We start from the raw sequence: 24,033 nt of genomic DNA on the forward strand, positions 1-24,033 counted from the left end.
TTGCTTGTCTAAAATATAATAATTCTTCAAATATTAACTTAACATCTATCTTTTTTATCTCTTGTAGACTTTTGTGAATGATGTTAGAATTCCAGAACAGACTTATATCACCTTGAAACTTGAAGATAAGTTGAGATTTGGATATGATATCCTTATATGATTTTGTGCATTTATTAAATTTATTTAAAAATCTTTATTCTGGTATAAATTAAACATTTCTTCAGACATAAGAATTCATAATATAAGCATGCTGAAAGTCTCTTTGCCCTTCCAAATTAAAATTCATGTTTAAAAATAATATATTTTCTTTCTGCTTATTATGCCTGTTCCTAAAAACAATGCTGGAAAAATTGATGGACTCTTTTATTCCTCCTCACTCTGTATTATAGTTTCAGCAGAAATATTCCTGTGATGCCATTACATATGCACTTTGGGTATCAAAGAACTGGGTAGAAGACAGAGTGTGTAATAGTAGCCAAGTCTAGGGATTTATTGTTACACGTTGTAGTTGAAAATTGTTTAATTAAAATGCCACAGCAACAGAAAGAACATTTACTATGAATTAAGACTGGAAAGAACATTTACTGTGAGTTGAAACTGGAGTACAGTTTATCTGCCAAAAGTATTTTTTTCTAATTAGAGTAATTAAGTGACTTGGAAAAGCAAGTAGTGAAATATCCAAGTTTAAGAAATGAATGTAAACTCAGGAAGTATAGTGAAATGCTACACTTCAGAAATAGGTACTGTATCTCCAGGTGGCTAGATGTGTAGCGGATAAGCAAGCCTAAGTTTTTATTTTACAATTATTTATTGAATGTCTCCCGTGTGCCAGACATAGTCCCTACAGTCTGGGGATGTTTTGTTGTTGTTTAGTCATGAAGTTGTATTCAACTCTTTTGTAACCCCACAGACTGTAGCCTGCCAGGCTCCTTCTGTCCATAGGATTTCCTGGGTAAGAATACTGGAATGAGTAGCCATTCCCTCCCCAAGGGTTTTTCCTGACCCAAGGATGGAACCCATGTCTCCTGCATTATAGGTGAGTTCTTTATCACTGAGCCACCAGAGAGCCCCAGTCTGGGGATACAGTACTAATTAAAACAGATCACAGTCTCTGTCCTCCTGGAGCTTACACTTTAATGGGGTTGGAGGTAGCTGACAGCACACACAAAAAGAATGATAGAGGGTGATAAATTCTATCGAGGAAAAGTGTGAATGGAATACAGAGAGCTAGTGGTGGTTCGTGAGAAATTATACTTTAAAAAGGCTGTTCATGAAGACTTCACTGAGAAGCCAACATCGGAGCAAAGATAGGGTGAAGATGCTGACCGTATAATGTATCACCTTTAATAGGTCACTGTAAGAATTTTGGCTTTTAAGTGAAACGGAGCGATTTAGAGGGTTTGGTCAGAGGAGTGAGGTGATAATGACTTACATGTTTAAGAGAATCCTCTGGTTACTCTTGTTCAAAGACTTAAGGGTGGGAGTGGGCAGGAGTGGTAAGAGGGAGACCAGTTAGAAGGTTGTTATGGTAGTTGCAGTAGCTCCGGGTGAGAAATAATGGAGGTGATAGAAGCAGAGGTAGTGAGAAATGATAGGATCTGTACATGTCTTGTAGATGGAGACAGTAATATTCCTGGTTAGACTGGATATGGACTAAGAGAAGAGAGTCAAGGATGAATCCAAAATTGTACAGTTGATGTAAACAATTAGAAAAATGGAGTCACCATTAACCAACAGCATATTCTGTAGGTAGAGCAGATATTGTGGAGAAAATGGGAAGAATCTTCCCCCCTGCAGTCCATTTAAATTTGATATAACTGAATTTGGTTTAATTGAATTTTTCAGTTGTTAATGTTTTCTATTTGACTTCTACTGTCATTATTAACTTCTTCCAAGTGAAAGCTGAGATCATTCGAGACCTTTCTTTTCTAATATAGGCATTTAGTGCTATAAAATCCACCCCCGCCCCCCGCCCAGTACAAACATACCTTAGAGATACTGTGGTTTCAGTTCCAGACCACTGTAGCATTGTAAGAAGCTAGCCACAAAAATTTTTTGTTTCCCAGTGCATATGAAAGTTAATGTTTAAATGACATTGTAGTCTATTAAGTATGTGATAGCATTATGTCTAAAAAATTTGTATATACCTTGATCAAAAAATGCTTTATTACTAAAAACTGCTGACTATCATCTGAGCATTCTGTGAGTCATAATCTTATTAAGGATGCAGGGTCTTGCCTCGGTGTTGATGGCTGCTGACTGACTAGGGAGGTGGTTGCTGGAAGTTGGGGTGGCTGTGGCTATTTCTTAGAATAACACCACAGTGAAGTTTGCCACATCAATTGACTCTTCTTTTCATGAGTGATTTCTCTGTAGCACACAGTGCTCTTTGATTGCATCTTACCCAAAGCAGAACTTCTTTCATAATTGGAGTCAGTCTCTCAAACCTTACTGCTGCTTTATCAACTAAGTTTATGTAATACTCTAGTCGTTTGTTGTTATGCTAACAGTCTTCACAGCATCTTTACCAGGAGTAGATTCCATTTCAAGAAACTGCTTTCTTTGCACATAAGAAACTTCTTATTCATTCTAGTTTTATCATGAGATTGCAGCAGTTTAACCACATCTTCAGGCTCCACTTTTAATTCTAGTTCTTTTGCTATTTCCACTATCTCAGCAGTTACTTCCCCCACTGAAGTCTTGAACCCCTCAAAGTCATTCATGAGGTTTGGAATCAACTTCTTCCAAACTCCTGTTAGTATTGATAATTGACCCTTCCATAAATTACAAATGTTCTAATGGCAACTAGAGTGGTGAATCTTTTCCAGAAGGTTTTCAAATAACTTCCCAGATCCAGCTGAAGAATCACTGTGGCAGCTGTAACCTTATGAAATGTATTTGTTCAATAATAAGACTTGAGGTATTTCCCTGGTGGTCCAGTGGCTAGGCCTTCATACTCCCAATATCGGGGTGCAGGTTCAATCCTTGGTCAGGGAAATAGATCCCACATGCTGCAACTAAGACCTGGCACAGCCAAATAAATAAAAATAAATAGTTTTTTTTTTTTAATAATAAGGCTTTAAAGTCAGAATGTCTCCTCGATTCATGGGTTGCAGAATGAATGTTATTGTTGTTAGCAGGCATTAATTTTGTCCATCTCCATCAGAGCTCTTGGGTGACAAGGTGCATGGTCAGTGAGCAGAAATACTTTGAAATCTGAGCATACGTGCATGCTAAGTCTCTTCAGTCGTGCCCCACTCTTTGCGATCCCATGGACTGTAACGTGCCAGGAAGTAGGTCTCAAACAGTGGGCTTAAAATATTTAGTAAACAATGTTGTAAACAGATGTCCAGTCACCCAGGCTTTATTATTTCGTTGGGAGAGTACAGGCAGAGTAGGTTTAGCGTAATTCCTAAGGGCCCTAAGATATTCAGAATGGTAAGTAAGCATTGGCTTCAACTTAAAAGTCACTACCTGTATTATCCCCCCTAACAAGAGAATCAGCTTGCCCTTTGAAGCGAAGTCATTGACTTCTCCTCTCTAGCTACGAAAGGGTGTCTTCTTCCAAAGAAGACTGTTTTGTCTACACTGAAAATCTGTTGTTAAGTGTAGTCACCTTCATTATAATTATCTTAGCTAGATCTTCTGGATAATTTGCTATAGCTTCTACATCAGCAATTGCTGCTTCACTTTGCACTTTTATGTTATGGAAATGGCTTCTTTTCCTGAGCTTCATAAATCATTCTCTGTAAGCTTCAAGCTTTTCTTCTGTAGCCTCCTCACCTCTCTCAGCCTTCATTGAAGAGAGGGCCTTGCTCTGCATTAGGCTTTGGCTTAAGGGAATGTTGTGGCTGGTTTGGTCTTCTATTCAGATCACTAAACTTATTCCATATTTACATTAAATCTGTTTAGCTTTCTTACCATGCATGTGTCACTAAAATAGCACTTTTAATTTCCCTCAAGAACTTTTTCTTTCCATTCACCATTTGGCTGTCACATGAGGCCTATCTTTGATCCCATCTTGGCTTTTTTTTTTTCCCCCTCAAATGTCCTTCCATCTTTCTCTCTCTCTCTTTTTTTTAACACCAAAAATATTTTTCTGTCTTGGCTTTTGACATGCCTTCCTCACTAAGTTTAGTCATTTCTAGCTTTTAACTTAAAGTACAAGATGTGTGACTCCTCATTTCACTTAAATGTTTAGAGGCTGTTGTGGGGTTATTAATTGGCCTAACATTAACGTTGTCATGTCTTAGGGAATAGGTGGCCAGAGGGGAGAGAGAGAAAGAACGGCCAGTTGGTAGGCCAGTCAGAACGTGCACAACATCTATCAATTAAGTTCACCGACATATATGGGTGACGTTCATGGTGACCCGGAACAATTACAATAGTAACATCAAAGATCACCGATCAGGGGACTTCTGGTGGCCCAGTGGTTAAGAGTTCACCTTCCAATGCAGGGGACTCAGATTTGATCCCTGGCTGGGGACCGTGCACCACAGCTACTGAGTCTGGGCACCTCGATAGAGAGCCCATGTGCCACAAACCCATGGACCACAGGCAAAAAATCCCACATATTGCGGCAAAGACCCTGCGTGCTGCAGCTAAGACCTGACACAGCCAAAAATAACTGATCACAGATCCCCATAACAAATATAAAAATAAGGAAAACGTTTGAAATGTGCGAATTACCATAGAGACATGAAGTGAGCAAATGCCATTGAAAAACTGGCTCCAATAGACTTGCTGGGTGCAGGGTTGCCACGGACCTTCAATTTGTATGAAACGCAGTGTCTGCAGAGCACAGTAAAGGGAAGTACAATAAAGTATGCCTGTACTGCTTTAACACGCAAGATACTTTCTAGTTTCTCTTTTGATCTTTGTTTGCATTAATCTTTGTTACTTAGTTTCTAAATATTTGGAATTTTTCCGAGGGACTTTCTGTTATTAATTTCCAATTTACCCGTAGTGATCAGAAACATACTTCATGTATTTCAAGTCCTGTCCTGTCACGCATGGTATATCTACTCTATCTTGGTAAATATGCTCTGTGTACTTGAGAAGAATGTGCATTCTGCTGTTGTTGGGTGGAGTATTCTATTCGGTCAAATTAGTTGTACTGTTGTTCACATTTTCTGTATTTTACTGATTTGTTGTCCAGTTGTTGTGTCAATTATAGAGAAAGCAGTATCAAAATTTCAGACTCTCATTGGGTTTGTTTCTCCTTGCAGAAGTATTGGCTTCATATAATTTAAAACACTGTTATTAGAAGTGTAAACATTTAGGATTGTTGTGTCTTCTTGATGAATTGATCCCCTTTGTAATTATAAAATGCTTTGCTTTATCTGTGATAACATTTTTTTGTGCTGAAATCTGGTTTGTCTGGACATTAGTTTTGGATTGGTGTTAGCATGGTATATCGCTTGCATTCTTTTACTTTTAACTTATTATTGTCTTTACATTTGAACTAGGCAGCACATAGTTGGTCTTAGTTTTTATTCAGTTTGATCATTTCTGCCTTCATCCGGGGATTTAGAGCATTTATTTAATGATGTGGTTATTAAATCTATCGTATTGATATTTGTGCTCTATTTGCCCCATCAGTTTTTTCTCTTTTTCTCCCAATTTATTTTGGATTATTGAGTTTTTTTATGATTTCATTTTGTCTTGTTACTTTACTACTGTAACCCTTTTAAAAAAAATTGTGGTTAAGATTTTATAATTTTATCTTTAATTTTAAGCTGTATCTTCAAATGACATTATACTCCTTCACATACAGTATAAGAACGTTACAGTGGTATACTTTCGTTTTTTTCTGTCCTTATCTTTGTGTTGTGATTGTCATACATTTTATTTCTATATATGTTACAAATTGCATTCTACATTGATATCAGTAAAGCATCAGTTATCTTTTAAAGAGGTTTAAATAATAAGAAAAATAGATTTTTATGGCCATTGTAGTCATATCTTAAATCACTGTAATTACCATTTCTTGTGCTTTTCATGCTTCTTTATATTGATCCACATTTTCATCTAGTTTCATTTTCTTATTGTGTAAAGAACTTCTTTTAATATTTTTTTATAGTACAACTCTGCTGATGATGAATTCTTTCAGCTTTCATGTGTCTGGAAAAGCATTTCACCTTAGTTATTAGAAGTTATTGTTGCTGGACATTTCTTTTAAGTACTTTAAATTTGTTGTTCTCTCTTGCATTGGTTCCCTTTCCCCTGGTTTTGAGCAGTTTGATTTTAATGTGCCTTTGTGCAGTTTTCTTCATGTCTCTTATGCTTGGGGATTTTTGAGCATGTTGGATCTGTGGGTTTATACTTTTAATTAGATTTAGAAAAAAATTCAGCCATTATTTTTTTTAATTCTTTTTTCTGTTCTCCCCACTTTTTTTCCCAAGGACTTCATTTAAATGTATATTAGGCTACTAGAAGTCATCTCCTAGCTTACTGAGGCTCTATTTATTATTTTTTTAATGAGTATCTGTTATCTGTGTGTTTCACTTTAGGTTGTTATTGTTGCATTGTCTTCAGGTTTACTAAACTTTTCTTGGGCTGTGTCTAACATGCAATTTCCCTATCCAGTATAGTTTTCAGCTCTAAAATTTGGATTTTGTCTTTTATATCTTTCAAGTCTTTACATATTTTTTAAACATATGGAATACAGTGATGTTAACTGTGTTAGAATGTTTGTTGACATTTGTGTCAGTTCTGGGTCAGTTTTGATTGATTTTTACATTCATTGTTTTGACTGAAAGACAGACATTGTGGATTTTTTTACCTTGTTGAGTATTGTATGCATACTTTTGGATTCCTATAAATATTTTTGAGCTTTGTTCTGGGACACAGGTTACTTTGAAATAGTTTTATCATGTTGAGTCTTGCTTTCCTAAAAATTTTTGAACTTCTGAGATTATTCTGGGGCTAATTAATTCCCCATTGCAGAAGCAAGACCTTTCTGTATACTCTGCTTAGGGGTCAGCAAGACCATTGGTAAACCTGGCTCTCAGCCTGTGTTTGTAAATAAAGTTTTATTCGTACATAGGCATATCCACTCATTTACATCTTTCTTTAGCTGCTTTTGCACTGTCATAAGTAGAGTTGAGTAGTTTAAACAGAAATCATATGGCTTCCAAAACCTAAAAAGTTTACTGTCTGGCCCTCAATAGATAAACAATTTGCGAACCCCTGCTTTATCGAGTGACCTGGGAAACATGAGGTTTTTCAGCTTGGCTGTTGTGATTAGACACTATTCCTGGCCCTCTCTGAGTAAGGGGCACTATTACTTCGAATACTTTCAGGTGGTTCTTGTCCCAGCCATAGATGTGTTTTCTCAAATTAATGTGCTGATCAGTTCCCAACTGAATACTTGAGCCAGCCCCTTAACAGTCTCTGGAATACTACTTCTGTGCAGCTTTCTGAGCTGTAGTCATCTTGGTCTGCCCAGACTCTCAGCCCTCTTTTCTTCCCAGCTGAGAGTCTGCCAGGTTTGGCCTTGCTTACCCCTCCCTCCAGTGTGACTTGGAAGTTCTCTAAAGATACTGAGTTAGGGCAGTGATTGCAGTCCCCTTGATTTGTCCCTCCTCACTCAGAAATCACTGTCTTTTGTTACCTGGTATTGATTGTCTTTGCAAACCATTGTTTCATGTATTTTTTCTCTTTTTCAGTTGTTATTCAAAGAAGTGTGGAAATAATTTATAAATATTAATGATTTTTAATAAATAAGATTTAAGTAAGCATGACACTTTTTATGAAATTTCTTGAGATATAATTGACATACAGCTGTAGTTAATATGACTGTATTGTGTATTTTGTAACTTGACATCATAAGTAATTATACATTAGATTGTCATTTTTCTAAATTAAGCAAACTGAAAACAGTTACCTGGGTCTGTACCACTAGCAAGATAGTAGCTTTGAAGGTGAAAGCTGGAGTCAAGAGTAGTCTCAAAAACCTCATTGTCATACTAGGATTCTCAGTTAAATTCATAACCTAAACAAGAGGAATCTTGAATTCTTTGGTCTCCCACACAGGAGTTTTTTGGTAAGGCAAAGTATGTGAATCTGAGTTATACCCTCTTTATAAGTTTTCCTTGATCCTAAAGAAGTGTAAATTTAAGAGGATGCCCTAGACTAACTTTGAGGAATAGCCTTAATTAAAGCACTCCCAGGAGAAACTTGAAGCAGCAGAAAGCACTCACAGCAGGCTAAAATCATTTGTTTCCCATTGAAAAATAGAAATGACTTCCAGTAGTTTTAAGATGGTGTTTTCCACTGTAAATGTAGGAATGCAGTGAATCTTCTGCGGCTGTTAATGAGTTTTTTGGGAGTAAAACAAAAGCTTACTAGAATTTTTACTTTTATTAAGTACTTAACTATGGACTGTATATAGTCATATATACCAGCAAATGTGTATCAGCATATATACATAATAAAAAAGGAAATTTTTTATTATTTCACAGTTACTGGAAGCAGTGTAAAGTGATAAGAAAGCCCTGGACTAGTATTCAGTTGACTAGATTATTATCTTGGGTTCTGCCTCTCTAGTCCTCAAGTTCCACGGGGACTTGAGAATGGGAAGGTGGGTTAATGGAATTGAATAGGATATTCCCAAAGTGCTTTACAATTCTAGAAAATTCTGAGTTTTTATTATTTTAATGAGTAGAACTATGGATCAAATACTTGTAAACAAGTTTACCGCTTGTTATGCATGGGAAGTCTATTTTTCTCCCAAGTGGTCATGATAATTATAGCTTTCTACCCTTGAAGTCATGGGTGCTCTGAACTGATAAAGAAGACTTAACATTTACTATGTGGTTACAAAAGTCCTTTCATTAAGGGGTTAAGTGATGGTGAGAAATGTGACCTCTGTTGTTTAGTGAAAGATCTTTTTAACATACAGAGGCATTGTTCTTTTTGGCATAATAATGAAAGCATTCATTATATCTAGCACTTGGTTCTAATCTGTATAGAATCAGTTGTTTGATAATGTAATTTGACCCTGATTGCAATTCATGGGGGGAAGGAGTGGTTGTAGTTGCTGTAAAGACCCTAATTATAGCATTTCTTTTGCACTTTCAAGATGAATTTCATTTTTATCAGTGCTTGTGAAGTAGGAATAATTGAATTCTTCAGGATTTACTGTTGGGTAATCCCTGATGACACTTCTTTTTAGATTTTTGTGGTTAGCTATCAATATCATTTGACCCAGGTGCTTTTCTTCTTTGTGGTCATATTACTGTTAGTGAGAACTGAAAACGTCTTTTGTGCTTAGGTTAATCACCCAGTTGTTTGCTTCTTGAAGGCCGTGATTATTACCTAAGTTTGGAATTACTTGCTAGACTTTTTAAGATTTTATTTAGTATTAAAAATTTTTTATATTTGTGAACATAATTTAACATTTAACTTTTTTTTAACACTTGACTCTTAGGGAAATATGGTCATTCTCTTATTATAATTGCTTCTTGAAAATAGGACGATTTCTTTATTATCTTTGATTGTTTTAAGCTTATCAGAGTTTTGAAATTATATTCTTCCTTAGCCCTGTTTACATACAAATCTTTTCACTGTAGTACGAGGAGAAATGAGGGTCCCTGAAGAAGCTCTTAAGGTAAACATTTTTACTTATTTCTTTTGTAAACCTGCCATTTACTAGGGTTAATTTCACTCATGGATATTTCACTTCCATTTTAAAATGTTTTGTAGCATGAGAAATTTACCATTCAGCTTCAGTTGTCCCAAAAATCTTCAGAATCAGAATTATCAAAATCTGCATGTGCCAAAAGCATAGATTCAAAGGTAGCAGATTCTGCAACAGAAGTGCAGCACAAACCTACAGAAGCACTAAAATCTGAGGAGAAAGTTGTTGGTAAGTTAACCTCTTTGAAAATATCATGTTTATTCTTGATTATGAAGAAGTTGCATGCTTCCATGTCCTTATAAAAATAATTAATGATAATGACAATTTCAGAGTGGGTTTTAATGCAGCCAGTGCTTCTTAGAAAGCAGTGTAGAACATAATTATATGGCAGTTGTATGTAAGTGTATTTAGTATATTTATTTGAAGAAAGTAAATATAATTTACCTTAATAGTATTTTTATTATTTCATGTTTGTCTGCTTTTTTCCCCCTAGATTATAACTGAAATGAATGAAAAGGAAATGTCCAATAATGGCTACATTATCATAATTATTATGATATGTATCATATTACAGTAGGAGCTTTAAGAATAGTTTATATACATAATCCCAGTCATATAAAAACAATTTTTAAAACTGTTAGAAATTATCAAATTGCTCAAATATAAGCTTATTAGTCCAGTTAACAACTGGTTTAAATTTAGTTACTGTGCAGTGTCCTTAGGCTTTAAAATTTTTTTAAAAGTCACTTATACCAAAATTTAGTTTTGTCTTTTATGTTTAGACTTATGAGCCATTTCTGTGTGCCAGCAAACAAGTTGCACTTTGACTAAAAGCTGTTGGACTCTAGCAGTTTATATTACATAGATATTAGCCAGTGCAAAATTTGTTTCTCATGTTCAATATTGAATGAGATCCACAAATACTATTCAACTTAGAGTATTTTCTGCTATCTAGACTATACAGTTAACCCTTGAACAGCACTGGTTTGAACTGTTGAGCAGCTGCTGCTAAGTCGCTTCAGTCGTGTTCGACTCTGTGCGACCCCATAGATGGCAGCCCACCAGGCTCTCGTATCCCCAGGATTCTCCAGGCAAGAACACTAGAGTGGGTTGCCATTTCCTTCTCCCATGCATGAAAGTGACAAGTAAAAGTGAAGTTGCTCAGTCGTGTCTGACTCTTAGCAACCCCATGGACTATAGCCTACCAGGGTCCTCTGTCCATGGTATTTTCCAGGCAAGAGTACTGGAGTGGGTTGCCATTGCCTTCTCCGTGTTGAGCAGCACTATTTTTTTAAAAAATGCAGATTTTTTTCAATAGTTAATACTACAATACTACACAGTCCACATTAGTTGAATCCATGAATATAGAACTGCTTCCCTCGTGATTCAGATGGTAAAGAGTCTGCCTGCAATGTGGGAGACCCAGGTTTGATCCCTGGGTCAGGAAGATCCCTTGGAGAAGGAACTGGCAACCCACTCCAGTATTCTTGCCTGAAGAACCCCATGAACAGATGAGCTTTGTGGGCTAGAGTCCATGGAGTCACAAAGAGTTGGACATGACTGAGTGACTAACACAGGAACTGTGGATTTGGAAGTGAAAGTTGTTGAATAAGTGTTCTGCTCTTTGCAACCCATGGACTCTAGCCCACCAGGTTCCTCTGTCCATGGGATTCTTCAGGCAGGAATACTGGAGTCGGTTGCCAGTTCCTTTTCCAGGGGATCGAACCCAGGTCTTCCGCATTGCAGGCAGATTCTCTACCATTTGAGCCACCAAGGGAGCAGGCTAACTATAAGTTATACTATGCTTGAATTTTCAACTGCGGAGAATGTGGAGGCTCCTAAACTCTGCATTGTTCAGGGGTCACCTGTACTTTGTTTTTCATTAAATCAACTGGGCGATTCTAGCATTCTCCAAAAGCATGTTTGTTTGTTTGTTTTCCTGTTTTCATATGCTTTTCCCCCACTTCTTTACAGATACTTCTGCCATGCCCCGTGGTACTCCATTATATGGGCAGCCTTCATGGTGGGGGGATGATGAGGCAGATGAACAAAGACCTTTCAAGTCAAATGGCAAACCTGAAGAGAAGAATCACGAAACTGGAACATCAGGTAAAAAAATCTCAGACTATGACATTAAATGGTTTTAAGGACAAACTTACTATCAAAGCAAAAATCTATTCTTAAAAGTGTATCTCCTATTATTTAAATGATATAGTTTAATAATATGGTTGGGCATTTTGAAATAATTATTAAAATGTTCTAACTAGACCAAAATAGTAAATGCAGACTAACTTTGTGTGTTTTCACTAGATTGACAAGCATATAATCGTATTTTTAAATGAAAAATTTTTATTATGTTCAAAATGTATGAGGTTAAAGCTTCTTTAAAATCTCGGTGTGCCTGATTTCGAGGGGTATGATAGCAACAAGATTAGCTGTTAAGCAGCCAGAATGAAGAAATAATTCTGAATCACATTCTCAGGTTAATAGTCAAGGAACATATTCTTTTGTTGCTGGAGAAATTTAGGAATGAACTAAGTCAAAAGCCAGAAAATCAAGATTTCCAGGAAATAAATGGAGGTATCAGTTGCCTGTTACATAAGGACTTGGCATGGACATCAACACTGGTGGATGGAGCAGCCGGTTTCCTTGATAATGGCAGATAAGGATCAGAACTGGAGGAATTAAATACAGGCACCAGGGAGCAGTATGTAAAGCCAACTGTGACTCTGAGTCAAGGATAGATTTCATCAGCACTCTTGTCAACTTTCTGCCTTTCACCATAATTCTACAAGATAAATAAGACATTTTTCTTAGCTGGAGAATAAGAACACTGGTTCTTATTCATAAATATACTCTAATTTTACCAGGATACAGGTCTAAGAAAGCTGGCCTTATCAACTTGCTCTTAAAGTGCCCCAAACTAAAGTTGTCAACTTTGCAAATAAAGTCCCATCTCAGTTTTCTTATTTCTGTGGCCTACACAACTCTTTCTTCATGTTCAAGCTCAGAAGCTTAATATTATTTAGCATACCCTCAGATGCAAATGACAGAAATGCCACCTGATAACAAAACAGGACGGAAATGTACCGGCTTAAATAATGAACCTCTTTAGAATTGGTTAATGCAGCATCTCAGTGGCATCATCTGCTAGTGTTTTCTCTCGGACTCTCAGCCCTTCTGTTCAGTGGCTGCATACTAAGGAAGTTTCCCTAATACTCTTAGGCTGTTTGCCAGTAGCAGTTGGGGTGCATGCTACTTTGATCACATCCAGTCGAAAATAGCAAAGGTTGCTTCTAAAAGACCCCCTGGGAACTTTCCCCAAAGTTTTTAACACATCTGTCATTTCATTGATCTTTCATGGGTTCAGGAGTAGATCACGTGCTTATTTCTGAACCAATCCCTGGCAAGGGTTATGAGATTATCCTTAAGCCAGTCTTACCCATCTTGAAGCTGAATGTGGGGTTAATTTTCCCTCAAGGCACATGTGTTGTATCAGGGACGAGCAGATACCTGGGAATGTTGGAGTTCTTTTTGGAGGAAGAAATAGGAAACGGATTTTGGAAGACAGTCAAGAATGTCTACTTTATTTGAAATTTTTGTGTCTTCCCTTCCTTTCACTTCATCTGTTATATTGCCTACTTCTCTTGTGCTTTTTTCCCCTTTGAATCATAACTGAACTATTTCCAGTTTCAACCTTTCTGCAGTTCAGTTTGTGCAGTAAATCTAAGCTGTCCTTTATTTTCTTGGCTTAACAAAGACTTTATGTGAAGATTTTATATTTTCACATAGATTTTATGTCAAAATTTCCAACTGTATCCCACTTTCCTTAGCCTTGTATCCCACTACAGTTATTTAGTGCTCTCCCAGTGCATTCCCACAAAATTAGACTAATTTCTGCCTTCTCTTCTCCCACAGGAGTATATACACATAAATCCAGTAGTATAAAATTCTAAAGGATATGTCTGTGTATGTGTTTCGTAACACTTTTATTTAGTATTTTGTGTGTATTCCTTATCTTAACTGCACATTTCTTACTCCAGGGATCACATGTTATATTATCATGTGTACTAGAGCAACCTAGGAGAGAGAGAGGGAGGGAGAAAAGGAGGAAGGGAGAGAGAGAAGAGTGAGGGAAAAGAATGTACTAATTATTAGGGAGTTAAATGAAACACAGCATAATTTAATGTTCCCAGATTCTGAAAATAATTGTGATAGTGAGTTTATCTAGCCGTTAAAGATCCTTCTACCCAAAACAACTTCTGAAATCTGAAATAAATATCTTGTGGAACACAGTGAAGTATAATTGTAATTTTTGTACTGGAGACAGAACTATGATTTATTAACAATAGATAATACTTCAGTGGTGCTTACTTTATCCAGACACTCTGAGTGCCCTGTGTATATTTAATCATTTAATCCTCATAGCTGTACCTGAAAGTAGTTACTATTATCATGCCCATTTTATAGATAAGTAAGTGGCAGCACAGTGATGTGAGTTTATTCACAAGGTCACTCAGCTAGCAAAAAGTGTAGCTGGGATTCTAAGCCAGGTGACCTGACTTATAGAGTCCATGCTATTACCAACAGTTAACTTTTCAGCAGTCATTACACACCCACCCACACACATTCAAAATCATTCCAAAAGAATATACTTTGTAGAGTATAAAGACTAAAACAAACACCCCAAAAACAAACTGACATAAAAATCAATCCCTCATGCCTCAGCATAATAAAATGAATTTCAAGCTGTGAAGTGTCCAGTAGTAATTTCATCTATGTGAATGAAACTAAATTCTTAAATGATTATCAGCTTGTGTGGCCTATCTCATTGAGGATCTTTTCTGCCAGATGACAAAAGCTGCTTCATAATCATGGGATTATTTTTTGAGTTAGAAGGAATTTAGTGATTTACATCTTTTGTTAAGAAGCTTAAAGCACTCTGTCAGATTCAGCTGATTAAAAGCTTTAATGAGAGTCTCATTTACTTTCATATATTAGCATCAGGATGTGATTGTTATGGTAAAGCGTCTGTCTACAATGCGGGAGACCCAGGTTCGATCCCTGGGTTGGGAAGATCCCCTGGAGAAGGAAATGGCAATCCACTCCAGGATTGCTGCTGCTAAGTCACGTCAGTCGTGTCCAACTCTGTGCGACCCCATAGACGGCAGCCCACTCGGCTCCCCCATCCCTGGGATTCTCCAGGCAAGAATACTGGAGTGGGTTGCCATTTCCTTCTCCAATGCATGAAAGTGAAAAGTGAAAGTGAAGTCCCTCAGTCATGTCCAATTCTTCGCGACCCCATGGACTGCAGCCTACCAGGCTCCTCCGCCCATGGGATTTTCCAGGCAAGAGCACTGGAGTGGGGTGCCATCACCTTCTCCGACTATTGCCTGGAAAATCCCATGGACAGAGGAGCCTGGTAGGCTACAGCCCATGGGGTCGCAAAGAGTCAGACACGACTGAGAGACTTCGCTTTCACTACTATAGGAGGAGGGAAACAGTTTACAAGTCTGATAAAATTTATGATGCCAGCACGTGTTGTAAAGTTTGAAAATTAAATGCTATTTTATTCGGTCATTGTGAAATTAAAATTTTTTTTTTTTAGTGTTTAAAATTGTGAAATATAAATGATTAGTTTATTTGTGCTCTAAGCATGCTTTTCTGGTAAAAACAGAAAGTGATTTGCTTCTTCATTACCAGTTTTTAGAATGTAGAATCTTAGTTGTCCTTTAGTTGCTAAGTCGCTTCCAACTCTTTGTGACCCCATGGACTGCAGACTCCCCTGTCCTTCATTGTCTCCCAGAGTTTGCTCAAACTCATGTCCACTGAGTCAATGATGCCATCCAACCATCTCATCCTCTGTCACCCCCTTCTCCTCCTGCCCTCAATCTTTCCCAGCATTAGGGTCTTTCTTTTCCAGTGAGTTCACTCTTTGCATCAGGTGGCCAAAGTATTGGAGTTTCAGCTTCAACATCAGTCCTTCCATTGAATATCAAGGTTGATTTTCTTTAAAATTGCATGGTTTGATCTCCTTACTGTCCAGGGGACTCTCAAGAGTCTTCTCTAGCACCCAAAAATCTTAGTACTTATTTTAAAAGGTGAGCATTCCAGAAAGGATACTAGAGTAATTACTCCCTAGTAACTTATGTCCCTTTCTGTGGGTCCATGTGTATCCAGAATCTCCTACCTATTTACCTTAAATTCCCCAAAATCCTGGAAGCAAATATTAGAGCAGTCAAGTTCTCCTGAAGTAGTGTGAATATTTTGAGTCCTATTAAAGGAGAACTTGTCCTCAATTTAGTTCAGATGTGTTCTCTGACCTGCTAACATGGTTTAAACATTTTTTAAGTTATAATTAATGGCCTTAAAGTGTTGCATTTTGAAAAGGTTGCATATAACTGTGAAGAGTAGATTTTTGGCTCTTTTACACTGATTTTTTAATCTAATTGAACTAAATTTTAAGACTTTTGAGTTGTAATTCCTTTTTGATAAAAGGAGTTTCCCAATCTTTGTAATTTGAAGTACTTGAACGTACTAGGTTGGATGGATATCTTAAGTAGAATTTGCCTTCATAATTACAGTCTTTGTAAGCATCTTGAAATAGCTTAATATTTCATGTAATTTAGAAGGCAATGGCACCCCACTCCAGTGCTCTTGCCTGGAAAATCCCATGGACGGAGGAGCCTGGTGGGCTCCAGTCCATGGGTCGCTAAGAGTCGGACACGACTGAGCGACTTCACTTTCACTTTTCACTTTCATGCATTGGAAAAGGAAATGGCAAGCCACTCCAGTGTTCTTGCCTGGAGAACCCCAGGGACTGCGGAGCCTGATGGTCTTCCATCATGGGGTCGCACAGAGTTGGACACGACTGAAGTGACTTAGCAGCTTAGCAGCAGTACAGAAGAAGGAAGGGAACATTTTTTTCTAGATTATGTATATCATGAGATTCCCTGGAAAGTGACACAATCATAAAATGCCTTAAGAACTTAAGGATATTGCTCTTCTGGTTTAGATAACCATAATTGATTCTAGCATGATGATTTATTAAATACTCTTGGTTGAGATTAATAATTAAGTATTAGTATGAATGAAAATTATTCTAATAATATTTTATTCATACCAATGTTTTATTATTAATCTCATTAAGAGTATTGAGGGCTTCCCTGGACAGGGAGGCCTGGCGTGCTGCGATTCATGGGGTCACAAAGAGTTGGACACGACTGAGCGACTGAACTGAACTTGTAGCTAAAATGGTAAAGAACCTGCCAGCAATGCAGGAGCCCCAGGTTCAATCCCTGGGTCGGGAGGGTCCCTTGGAGAAGGGAATGGCTACCCACTCCAGACACTTCTTGTCTGGAGAATTCCATGGTCAGAGGAGCCTGGAGGGCTACAGTCCTTGGGGGTCACAAAGAGTCGCACATGACTGAGTTTACTTTAGTATAAATAAAACAGTTTTTGAAGAGAAATTCATGTTAAATTCGTAAATTTCAGAATGATTTTTACCAGTACTAAGAAAGGAAAGCTCTTTTATTTTTCTATATTAATTTAGAAGACCCTTAATAATTTCTCTAGTGGTCCTACAATCCCAAGTATAGTAGGCCAACACTTAATCTGGTTTTATCATCTTTAGCAAAATGATTTCCTCTACTAATGAGTTTTCCAAATGACCAAACTTCACTTTTACAACTGCAATTTTGTTTTTTAAGTTTAACCGTTCCCTTAATTTCTATTTAGCCATGTCATTTCCTTAAGCAAAGAAGGCTAAATATTATTAAAATGTTTACTTTATGACTCAGAAGCCTCATTATGAATATCAATAATTGAACTATATGTTACAGTAATGTCCTTGGGAGACTTGATGTAAGATTGTTTGCCCATATACTGAATGGTTCTGAACTGCTGTGTTTTTGAGCCACATGTCTGCTCTTTATTGTTTTTTGACTTATCTCGTTTTCTTAGTGCAGTATATCTGACCTTAATCCTTGCTTTTACATACCCTCCAGATTTGTCACATGTAAGCTGAGTAAATAGTCAAAAAAAAAAGGTTCTCAGTGAGGGATGAGGACATGGGTATTGCCGTATCTGTCTTGGGTTTTTAGTTAGATGTTTGGTTTTAGTTTCTTGTTTCCCTAGTTAGCTGTGTTGGAGAGTTGGGGGAGAACAAGTGAGAGAAACATTTATTTGTGTGCCTACTTTGTGCCAGACTTTTTCTGGGTGACTTATGCTATCTCAGTTAATACATACCTCACTGACTCGTCACAACAATCTTATGGGTGGGTATTATTTTCTCATTTTACAATGAGAAAAATGAGAATTAAGAACTGATAGAGGTGGGACTTACCTGATTTCAAATCTTCTTCCTGCTTTCTGCTAAACCAGGCTGTTTGACTATAATCATCAGATCATAAATGCTGTCTTTCTACTCTGTTGTGCTGTTGACATTGTTAGATAACTGATTACTGGATAAATTGGGTGTTAGCCTATAGAGGTCTCAGATTCTAACCTTTAGAGGAAAGTCAGTTTTGAAGTAGGAATAACTTAGAAAATAATAACCTTAAAAATAGTTACATGCAGTTGGTGACCTCTGCTTTTTAATGTGTTACAAAGTGAAAGCATGTTAAAAGTATGTCAGAAATAACTGTGGAGTTTTTCTTCTCAAGGGAGGAAAATTGAGAACATACTCATTTGAATCATTAGTGACAAGTAGATGGTAAATGCTATCCCCCTGGGCCAGCTTGTTGCAGTCACTGCTTTATAGTTTAGTCACATCGTTTATTTGAGCATTCAGGTAGTGGGGGCAGGAGACTGCTGCATTCTGTCCTCAGTGTTACTCTGTTCCTGTAAGGATGCGGAAAACAAAATGAGCGAATGCGGTCAGGTAGATAGGAAGGATAGTTCTACATGAAATTGGTCAGGAACAGTACATTATTAAATTAGTAAATAAACCAGTGTATGAAAAAATAAAAACATCAGTGATTTTATCAATATATAGAGAGCAGTCAATGCATTTTACTCTCATGGTAATTTTAAGGCCTCCAACGTAAACATTCAAGGGGACATTTTAATATTAAGGAAAAAATAAATGAGCTCTTTAATAAAGACGTTTTTGGAACATTACTTAGGTTATTAAGAATCTTGTATATCCTTTTCTTCTAAGTAGTGTGTAGAATTACTGCTTTGATAGTATAGAGTTTTTCTGATACACTTTTTTATTTTCAGTGGTGAGGAAACACTAAGTAGATTTGACAAGGATAATTTTTCTGTTAAAAATTGTTTTGTTATATATTCTGTTTACTGTCTGTGTAATATTTTTCTCTTCTCTTTTTTTTTTTTTTTCGAAAGTGGAACTTGAAGTCTTTAATGATCTGTGCCCTCCTCCAGGGGATCTTCACAACCCAGGGATCGAACCCAGGTCTCCCACATTGCAGGTGGACTCTTTACCATCTGAGCCACCAGGAAAGCCCCAAATACTGGAGTGGGTAGCCTATCCCTTCTCCAGGGGATCTTCCCGACCCAGGAATCAAACCAGGTTCGCCTGCAATGCAGGCGAATTCTTTGCCGTCCTCGTTGGTTGTATTTTACACTGGAGATAATTCTTAATTTGGAACTTCCCAGGTGGTGCTCGTGGTAAAGAACCCGCCTGCCAATGCAGGAGACATAAGAGACGTGAGTGATTCCTGTGTCGGGAAGATCCCCTAGAGAAGGGAATGGCAACCCTCTCCAGTATTCTTGCCTGGAGAGTCCCGTGGGGAGGAGCCTGGTGGGCTGCAGTTCTTGGATCGCAAAAAGTCGGACATGACTGAAGCGACTTGGCACACGCGCAGTACCTTGTGCCGCACACTGGACTGTAGAGATGTTGCTGTCCCATTCTTGTGTAACCTAAAAGCAAACAGTTTTATGACTTTCATATTCAGAGTGTTGCTAAGAAACTGATTATAGCACCTGAAGAATTCCATCGGTATTTAATACTTGGAAAAATGTTTCAAGAGACCAAATACTTCACTTAATTAGAAAAGTATTATAAACAACCTTGTCCCTCATATATTCTTTCCTAATAAATTATCTGTAAATGATTTTTCTATCAATGTGTTTTTAAAAGGAATGCTCTTTTGAGCTTTAGGGAAAGTTTTTATTTGAATTCACTCTTTACCATCTTTATAATAGTTCTTTTGCTTCCTGAAAATCAAAGCAGTTTAATCTTAATTTTTTTTGCATTTATAATATCTGATAACAGATTTAAGACATTTCGGTTATCATTTTCATTTTTATGCCTTCACATATTTTATATAGAGATGCATTTATTTTCATACCTTCTTATTTGTCTCTGAGGCAACAGAAGAATAGTGTTCCAGAATTACTTGCTTATGCCAACTCTGGTTGGTGATCTGAGATTTATAATTCAGCTTTCCTCTAAGGATTTTTGACAGTTGAGCACATTCTGCTGTATAGAAATGTACATGAATTTTCTTTTGGAATTAGTTGGCTGGCAACTGAATTTTCTATTTTTAACTTTCTTGTTTCACAATGCTGCTTGGATTGCATTTTACAAGCAAACCACATGTCTTTACTCATTCTTTTCTTTATAAAATGTTATCTGTCTTCTTGTAAGGATCACACATTATAATATTATTTTTGTGATTCTGAAAGTAATATCTCTGAATTGTGATGGTGAAGAATGGTAAGTAAAATCATCCTGTCCAGAATGTTGCTTATGTATTAACCTCATGTCTCCTTCTTCATTTGAACACTCGTTCTCCTTTAGAAATTTACTTGTTTTTGCAATATTTCATCCTCCTTACTTGATAAGGAAACTCATATTTTTTTCTCTCTCTAGATATGTACATTGAACATGCATCTCCATCTCCATTTGATTTCATTTCTTTTGTACTTTTGATGATTTCTGGATCCACATTGGAAACAATATAGACCTAGCCATGCAAAATCCCATCTCTTAACTGCTTTGCTATCCTTTGCACTGCTGCTTATCTTGCATCTCCTATTGGTAACAGGAATGCCATGTTTATAATAAAAATTATTTCTCTCTTATGACTTTTGTCATTCTTTTTCATCTAAGCAGCGATCTGCCTTCTGATTCCCATGGAGTAATGGAAGTGGCCATTACTATACTCCTTCAAGTTCTAGAAGCTCCCAAATATTTTGAATTTTCTCTTATTTTTCTTATTAGGGTGCAGCATAGATGCCAAGCAAGTTGAAGAACAATCTGCAGCTGCAAGTGAAGAAGTACTTTTTCCTTTCTGTAGGGAACCAAGTTATTTTGAAATCCCTACAAAAGAATTTCAGCAACCATCACAAATAACAGAGAGCACTATTCATGAAATCCCAACAAAAGACACACCAAGTTCTCATACAACAGGTGCAGGGCATGCTTCATTTACCATTGAATTTGATGACAGTACCCCAGGGAAAGTAACTATTAGAGATCATGTGACAAAATTTACTTCTGATCAGCGCCACAAGTCAAAGAAGTCTTCTCCTGGAACTCAAGACCTGCCGGGGATTCAAACTGGAATGATGGCACCCGAAAACAAAGTAGCTGACTGGCTAGCACAGAACAACCCTCCTCAGATGGTATGGGAAAGAACAGAAGAGGATTCCAAAAGTATTAAAAGTGATGTTCCAGTTTACTTGAAAAGGTTGAAAGGTAACTTTTCAGAACTTCCTTTCTTATGGTTAACTTCAGTCTTCACAGTTACCAAACTATGATTAGAAAAATAATTATATGATATATAATTATTTTTATATCATGTAAGCAGATAAGAAGCATATAAGAAGCATATCATATAAGCATATAAGAAGCAGATATAAAGCTCCTGCTTCTGCTTTTTTGAAGGTTTATATTTGATCTTAAAGTTCAAAAGCCAGCCATTCTGCCCATATCCAACTTACTCATTCAAAGCAGTCTGCCTTCATTTTCTTGCCAAAACCAAATTGGTTTTGTAAATTTATATGTATGCCATAGAGACTTCCCTCGTGGCTCAGACGGTAAAGCGTCTGCCTATAATGCAGGAGAGCCAGGTTCGATCCCTGGGTCAGGAAGAACCCCTGGAGAAGGAAATGACAACCCACTCCAGTACTCTTGCCTGGAAAATATATGCCATTAAATATCCTTTTCCTGTGGAAGTATTCATTCATTTCACCAGTGGAATTCCTTAGAAGACAGTTCTCATAATTTTCCTGATTTAAGGAAAATATATGTTTAATTCTATTCTCTACTGTGTGCTTCCTGTAAAATGTCAACATGTAGATTTTAAACGTTTTAAGTTACTGAATTATGGGCTTAGAGTTCTACTCTGGCAATATAGTCACATTGTTGGTGGAGTGTTTCAGACTGTTCTCAAGATACTCTAATCATGAAACAAATAGATATACTAGGACTTAATTGAATTAAGAATTCACTAGTGAAAATTGCAGTTAAAGGTTTATTTTTGAAATAATTATTAAATGTTTTATTAAAAATACTTGACAAAAAATATTTTATTAAAATACATCAGAGTATCAACTAATCATTTTTCCCCCATTAGTTTTGCTAGTTAAATTTTAATTTAGAATTTGCTAAATACAGATTTATGTTACTATATCTTGATTTTATTTAACAAGCTTACTATAAGGGAAATGATTACATGTTAATCTGATCATTCTGTTACCATACAAAAAGTAAAAGAGCTTTAAAAGAATACTTGTTGAGCTGAGATTGTATATTACTTACCTTATATCTCTAGCCCTTTCCTGGGATTTGAGTATGTGATAGTTACTCAGTAATTTGAATAATCAATGAATGACTTCATTATCATTGACAAAACTGACCCTGGTTTAACCTGTACTTTATGGTTTGGGACTCTCTTCACCTAATGGAAGAAATACCTATTTCCTATTTGCTTCTAAGCCATTTCAAGATTGTGAGATGGTGTGATTACCTAATTCTTTGTCAGGGCCTATTACCATATTTAATTATAATCATAAGCAGTTAACCTGGCATACAAACTTTTGACATGTAATTGTTGTCTTTACTCCTACTAGATAATAACATACATAATTGAGACCTATATGTGTATTGATATGTATATAGGTTAAAGCTTACATATAAAAGCTACCCATTTGTAAATTGATCATTTTTTATGGATTGGATAAAATAAGACTGATATCCTAGTATAATGTAAAAAGTAGTATAAACTTTGAAAATTTAGAAATAACATGTTCTTTAGACCATCCTTAATAAATGTACACAAATGAGCTAAGAGATAAACCACCACTAAAAAATACCTTTATGGAACTTTCCTGACATTCCAGTGGTTAAGACTCTGCTTCCACTGCAGGAGGCACAGGTTTCACCCCTAGTTAGAGAACTAAGATCCTCCATGCCATGTGGTATGGCCAAAAAAAAAAAACCTTTATTACACCCTATTATTGTAACTGTAATTTTACTTATAATGACTATTTTCTGTTTTAGCTGTTATTTTGATTCCTGTTAGAGGCATTGATATTCACATTCAGACTGTATTCATATATTATGTTAGATTTTTAAAATCCTTACCAGAAATTATACAAATTATTATTATCCCTCAGAGTTGATTTATAGGTAGATATACATTCTAGTATGTTGTCATTGCATAGAACCCTGCTTTTAAATTTGCCTTCAGGACATTTTACAAACCATCTAAGAAAATGTCTTTGTGAATATGCCTCATTTTTGATCCAAGATTTATCCATTTTATTTTTTCAGATGTATTTACAAATGACATTTTACTTTCCCCCAAAGTTAGAGCTGCCATCATCAGATAAAGATTTTCCACAATTTAAGAGATCAAAAGTATATACCTAGTCTCTAGATAAATATAAGTATAGCAAATAGAAACTATTTTACAATAATTAGATATTCAGCAACTGCTTAGATCAGTCAAAAACTTGAAAGTAGGCAAAACAAAACAACTTTGCTCCTGCAAGAGTGAAATGCACGTGCTTTGGGACAGTGAAGACAATAATGTACACAAAGTCCATACACTTTTACCCATTAGGAGAGTTGAAGCTTCTTTTGGCCACAGCTACTGATTAGTTACAGTCAATCTATCCTAAAAAATACTAGAAGAACTTCAACATATTAATGCATGATTAATGATAGAACAGAAAAAATCTGAACAGTTCCTAATGATGTTTCTGTTAAATAAAAACAAAAATTGCAGTTTTTTCATCTGATCAGATGTGTTATCTTGTATAACACTGGGAAATGAAAAAGAATAATTTTCTACAAAGAAAATGGCTAATCTGTAACCTTTTAACCTGTAACTTAAAAGATACTGAAAAGACCTGACACCAGATAAGCACCAAATTTTTATATGTTGTTACAAGAATTATCATATAAGTATGTCATA

At 36.4% G+C, this 24,033-nt stretch overlaps 1 protein-coding gene across 17 annotated transcripts in view; it reads left to right on the top strand.

The window, feature by feature from the left end:
• CEP170 (centrosomal protein 170) overlaps positions 1 to 24,033 on the top strand; it is a 130,781-nt gene that overhangs the window by 54,547 nt on the left and 52,201 nt on the right. For all 17 annotated transcript variants that reach the window (XM_024976270.2, XM_024976274.2, XM_024976278.2 and 14 more), the window contains 5 exon segments: positions 68 to 146; positions 9,555 to 9,613; positions 9,709 to 9,871; positions 11,618 to 11,752; positions 20,832 to 21,308. In XM_024976270.2, the coding sequence (XP_024832038.1) occupies positions 68 to 146; positions 9,555 to 9,613; positions 9,709 to 9,871; positions 11,618 to 11,752; positions 20,832 to 21,308 (913 nt within the window).

Source organism: Bos taurus, chromosome 16 (assembly GCF_002263795.3).
Source record: "Bos taurus isolate L1 Dominette 01449 registration number 42190680 breed Hereford chromosome 16, ARS-UCD2.0, whole genome shotgun sequence".
NCBI classification, from domain to species: domain Eukaryota; kingdom Metazoa; phylum Chordata; class Mammalia; order Artiodactyla; family Bovidae; genus Bos; species Bos taurus.